The sequence below is a fragment of the Alnus glutinosa genome, chromosome 1 (assembly GCF_958979055.1).
Source record: "Alnus glutinosa chromosome 1, dhAlnGlut1.1, whole genome shotgun sequence".
In the NCBI taxonomy this organism is placed as follows: domain Eukaryota; kingdom Viridiplantae; phylum Streptophyta; class Magnoliopsida; order Fagales; family Betulaceae; genus Alnus; species Alnus glutinosa.
This window is the reverse complement of record NC_084886.1, coordinates 3,511,287-3,517,205: the sequence shown is the minus strand read 5'-3', so window position 1 is coordinate 3,517,205 and position 5,919 is coordinate 3,511,287. Positions and strand designations below refer to the sequence as shown.

The 5,919-nt window shown below is 36.9% G+C and overlaps 1 protein-coding gene across 2 annotated transcripts; it reads right to left on the bottom strand.

Moving 5' to 3' along the window:
- Positions 1 to 666: 666 nt before the first annotated feature.
- LOC133866285 (uncharacterized) lies at positions 667 to 5,475 on the bottom strand. 2 transcript variants are annotated; one of them, XM_062302815.1, is made up of 7 exons: positions 5,277 to 5,475; positions 4,013 to 4,221; positions 3,836 to 3,918; positions 2,628 to 2,714; positions 2,235 to 2,383; positions 1,859 to 1,990; positions 667 to 1,187 (listed from the first exon to the last, which is right to left on the bottom strand). In XM_062302815.1, exons 2-7 carry the CDS (start codon positions 4,191 to 4,193, stop codon positions 998 to 1,000), a joined length of 822 nt encoding a protein of 273 aa, XP_062158799.1. In that variant the 5' UTR covers positions 4,194 to 4,221; positions 5,277 to 5,475; the 3' UTR covers positions 667 to 997. The 2 variants fall into 2 exon arrangements, with proteins under 2 accessions (XP_062158799.1, XP_062158804.1); XM_062302820.1 differs by having other exon boundaries at positions 4,013 to 4,196.
- Between the last annotated feature and the right edge of the window lie 444 nt (positions 5,476 to 5,919).

Sequence of the window (5,919 nt, the reverse complement as noted above, 5' to 3'; positions counted from 1 at the left end):
ATATTCTAACTGTATTATACTAAACTTTGACTTAACGAAGATGGGACACGAATTAGATTACTCATATCTGTTTATCGTTGTTAATCTAACATTAAGATTTATGACCAAATTCCCAAAGACAAAGTCAGACTTCTCATCTCATCAGATCCCATCAAACATGGAAGCCCAACTCCGCCTCTAAAATTTCGGAGGTAGAGGCTAGACGAAAATGACCTCCGTCAGAAGCGAATCAAAGGTCATTTCAACTTTTTGATAGTAACTTAGGCAGAAAATAAAAAGCCCATTTCCGTTTCCACCACCTCTAATGCACATCCCTAGTTTGCACAACAATATGACAAAACCAGATGCGAACACGTATTCTTGTGTCCATCTGGGGTCATGTTAACCCCCTTTAAATATGACACAAGTTGGACCCCTTCAGACCCTCTTCTGTTTTATATTTCTGTTAAGAGGGGGTTGGGAAGAAGCCCGTGTGCACTTTGCAACCAAGCATTCAAAATAGTAGGCCATCAAATGCAGACATAAGAGAATGAGGGCATTGTCGAAATCACAACTATCAGAATATTTACTTGCACTCCATTTTTATGTTCATCGACGTAGAAATCATCCAATTAGTCATTAGAATAACCATATATGATAGAATGAATAGCAAACAAGGCAAAGATCTATGAAAGACCATGGACAATGCAAATGCAATCAGAAGGTCAGGCAATTAGCCAATAACCAGTTTGCGAGGTTGCAGAGGCAAGATTACAATTGAAGATCTTTTAAAACAAAATAATTTCATCATATGCAATAGTGTCTGTTATTGTCTCCAAGTAAATTCGCTCTCCGAATAAGATCCTCCCACATTTTCCTCCTCTCTTTTTTTTCTCTCCTCTTCAAGCTCAATTGGGTGTCTGCAGCGTCCTAGAGCTCTTCCAAACAGCATGCAACACTCAAGCAAGCTCTAAAAGCAAAAACATTACGCTTCGAAGAAATTGGAGAAAACATCCTTTTATGGCCTTACATGTTCCCTGATAAACTGTTCCACTTCAGATGTCTCACCAGTCAAACCAGAAGCTTCTGCAACAGTAACTTTGTTATGGCACTGAGAGAAAGAAAATACTTCGTCAGGTACCCCAAGTGTGAAGTCACTTGCAATGTCAGCTGCTGATATTGCACTTCTTGATGACCTTAATTTGTCACTGTAAGTGATAGAAAGCATGCGGGTTAGAATTCAATTAAAAGATGGAACCATATGTATCAATAGTATTTTCAGTGAGCAAAGAAAATACGACCACAACCTGAGCATATTCAAATTCAACAGCTCACTCTAAAAGGATAATGAATGTCAATTACAATAATCACACTGTTACAACCATTTTATTGGATACAATTGATGTCATGGCAAAAAACTCTTCCTCATCTATAACTTGTATAGAGTGAAATTTAATCAATAGTAACCACATAAAAATGTCCAAAAAAAATGCAACTGATCAAGGATGAAGAATAGTGACCGAGGATGAAAAACCAAGTGAGAAAAAGAACTCGAATCCAGAAATATCATAAATATTGTGCAATATCATAGAGCACCATCCAGTGAACTAAGAACAAAAGGACCATATAAAAGATATCACATCAAAACTACCTCCATACCGACTAGCATAAGATTACTGCAATGACTATACTGAGAGCAACATTTTGTGGAAACAATTGATATAATGGACTGATATCCCTCCCTCGTGTATAAAAATTAAACTGCAAATGATTATCAAATGGGCCAAAGTAGCAGAACAATCCCATCCACAGCTTGCAAAAAATGTGCAACAAATGTAATCAACTAGAAACACAGAGATAAAAGATTTAGAAGTCATACATTTCCTTCTCCATCTGTTTCCTGATAAACTCCTTTGTATGTGCTGTCACTTTGTCAGTTTTGTTGCATAGAAGGAGTACTGGAATTTTCTTCTTCACAACACTTGCCTTAGTCAAGATATCATACAGGTACCTTTTGCAAGTAAGTATCAATGTTACAGTCTTTTCAGGCAAATATTTGTTTGTCAATTTTAACTGTCATTTGCTCACCAACTATGTGTTGCTTACACACAAAGACTCATTGGGACCCATCTGGGTCCAGGGCGATACAACGAAAGTGAGCAAGTGGTGGTGGTGGCATGGGGGGAGAGAGAGAGAGAGAAGTGATTTTAACCATATATTTCAGCTTTGGCAAAAAGTAAATAAGTAAAATTTACTCTGAAGCAGCACGACAGTTCGGTAAGAATTCCAAAGCATCCACCACAAAAACTATTCCTGCTGCTTGAGGCAAGAACTCATCTAGTTTGGGTCGAAGACGAGAATGACCAGGAACATCAACCAGATGAACAGGTTTTACTTTTCCCTCCTGTCAAGTACAAGTGCAGAAAGGTTTCAGATCATTGAGTCTGTGATCCAAATAAGCAACAATAAATTGAAGAGAAAAATCACAACAATCAATCTCATGTTCACATGGCAGTTGAAAAAGTTAGCATACTACCTCATATTATACAGAAGATAAAGCATGATCAGAAAATATCCGTATGTACACGAGACATTTGGACATGCTTCTTTGCTCAATCATTTGAGCAAAAGAAGTTAAAATATATTACCTTTGCTGTTTCGGAGTGGAGCACAAAAGTACCCTCATTTGGTTCCATTGATGTAACAGTACCCTGATGGGAAGAGCCATCCCGAAGCTGACACAAGCATAAAATCATGCATTAAAGTCAGATTAGCATCCATAAGGCATAAACTATATCTTTATATATACATTAATTAGTAACTAGTAATATCAGGAGCATGTGGGAAAGTATCTTTTTTTCTGCTAAATAAAATTTTGTTAGAAGGAAAAAGAGAACACCCCAAGTGAAGAGGACGCCAATAAAGGGAAGGTCAGCTCTTTAAAAACAGACAAAATCAAGAAAATTTAAAAAGATCAAAGAAGAATCACACTCAGAATGACCAAGAGCCAATGATGTCAAAAATAAATTCCAAATTTCTAAGGAACACCATCTAAATCTTGTGGATAAAAAGTTCAATCCCCTTGAAAGCTCAATCCCTATGCTATTGCAAATGCACCACATCAAGCAAGACAGAACTGCCTTACAAACAACAAACTGCACCCCCTACACTCTAAAAGCTTCATAACAGAATAGAACATGACCGAAAACAAACCAAACTAATGCAAAGACCAAAGAACGGTACTGCTAGGTTGCTGAAATGTGCAAAATATCGTCCCCTAAAATTTTCGTAAGCTTTCCAACAGCTCTTTTTATTAAAAACAAGCACCAACAACATCATTCATCACCACGCCATTACTTCTGATGCTGCAGTATTACGATATGTACACATACATCTGTAATTTAACAAAATTTTCCCAAGTTTTTTTTTAAATGCTTTATTAATTTACTCCAAAAACTAAGTGATTAGAGCGAACTATTAGTTGCAAAGAAGTTGATATAATCACTAGTTTTTTTTTTAGGATTAAAAAAAATAATATATAAAAATAAAAAAACAAAACAAAACTAGTGTTTATATCAACTTCTTAAGAGACCTAAAGCACCCAATACAACCATAGTAAAAATGTGTGGCGGACTCTCAATGTGGCATCAATTACTTCACTGGTTTAGCCAAATTAGTAAAAACAAGCAAAAAGAAACAATTTTGCCAATTAATTCATACTAGGAGTGCATGTGGTAAGACTAATGTAGAAACATTGCTCAAACATATCATATCTCCACAACTGGATGCACTAAATTATCAAATTGTTGACAACCAACACATCTCAAGGAATAAAACCAGCAATGCTGACGCTTACTTGATAAAAGAGAACTGTTTTTCCACTCCCATAAAGCCCAGTGAGCACAATGGTATTCGATTTCGCACGTTTGAGCACCCGAACTGCCAAAAAAATAAGTAAACACAATCCCATTAACCTTGGGTAGCACAACATATAACTATAAACACGTAGTTAAGAATGTGGGCAGCATAGTACTGAGTAGGAGCAAAAGGGTCGTGAATAACAAGACGGCGACAGCAGCGTAGAGCTGCGTTGGTGGAATCTGATGAATATGTTCGAACCCTTGGTTCAACCATTGCCCCAGTTGAGTCTTCCACGGCTCCAGTTGTTTCTTCCACTGCTCCAATTGAATCTTCCACTGCTCCGCTCCTTCCATGGGCTTTCGCCAACAAAAAGAATAAAACCTTGGAATTTGAATTCAAAAGCACAAGTAAATCGGAAATCTCACCAGAGAAAAGATTAAAGAGTATCGAAGTGCAAGCCCTAGAAATCTAAATTCTCTCTCACTCGATCTCTCTTCTTTTTTTAATTTTGGATCTTTAAAAGTACAGCACAGGTTCCATAATTTGATGAATGACTAGGATTGTTTTAGGATCTTATTAACCTAAACGTCACCGTTTTAAACTCAGAGGAAATTGAACCAAACGTCTGAAGGCTTTTGGTTTGACGCCGTTTAAGAATCCCGCTCTTCTTCCATTCGGCCATAGCAGACCAACTGGCCATTTCGCATACTTAGCCGAACAAACAGAGAACCAACAAAATCAACCAAAAATTTACCACAATCGGCTACTTCAATTACCCAATCAGAAATTACAATCAAGCTTCCTCCAACCCAGAATCTCAGCAAACTTCAACCAATCAATTTCAATTTCTAGGATTTACCAAATTTCAGTTAAACCAACTAATGGGTATAACAAGAACAACAAAAAATCAATCAATTTAATCTCAATCCATTTCAGAACTCATTTAACCATTTGGGGCCAATTCGATGTACAAAAAAAAAAAAAATTGGTTCCCACCACGCAGTGCACGCACCACCATTTACCAAAAATTTTGTTCATCAATTAGATAGACTCATAGAAATCCCAAACTCGCAACAGCAAAACAGAAACCCAACCCAACCCGTCACGGCACATATATTCATCTATTTGCTTATCTACAATCAACAATCAAATGAAAAAACAAACAAAAAAACGTGACAAATGGTATTCGGTCACTTCGCCAAAATCTTCAACATCAATATAAAATTAACCAAATCCTTCGATGGGTTTATCATTCGAACCACAAATTCTATGGGTAGTAATATAAATCGAAAATCAAGCAACTATTTTATCACTTACTGATTTTTTAAGTAGAAACATAGGAAGAAAATCTGAGAGAGAGAGAGAGAGAGAGAGAGAGAGACAGTGACGAGAAAGGGAGAGGCAGATGAGAGAGAGAGAGAGAGAGAGACAAATACCTCAAATTTCCTCTTCTTTTTTTTTTTTTTTTTGAAATATCAAATTTCCTCTTCTAATCGATCGTTATGCAAAGGGGAGATAGACGTGAGAGAGCGGTAGATTTTTTGGTTTGGCAAGAACTTCAGTATGTGTGATGGGAGTCCCCAACTGAAGAAGGGGATTCGGGAAGTTTACTGGAGTGACGCTCCCCTCTATTCTTAAACGGCGTCAACCCAAAAGCCTTAAGACGTTTCGTTCAATTTTTTCTGAGCTTAAAACGGTGACGTTTAGGTTAATAAGATCTTAAAACAATCCTAGCCATTCATCAAATTACAGAACCTGAACAGCACAAAAGCCGGACCCTTTTATTTTTTCGCCTGAGTTGCGAAAGTGAAAAACTTGCCAAAGCCCAACAATGGCGTTTTCCCAAGATTACCCTTGGTCTCGTTTATGTTTTCGCCTCGGTTCTTTTAAGGGTATATTTTGGAATCAGATATGAAAATGGGAGCACATAATAATAGTATATATCCGTTACATGCATATGGGGGTATAGATGGCAATTTTAAGGTATGCAGAATAATCGCATCTGCATTCTCTTTATATATAATTATATATTATACATATTTAATTAAATTAACTAAAACGACATCGTTCTGAATTTTG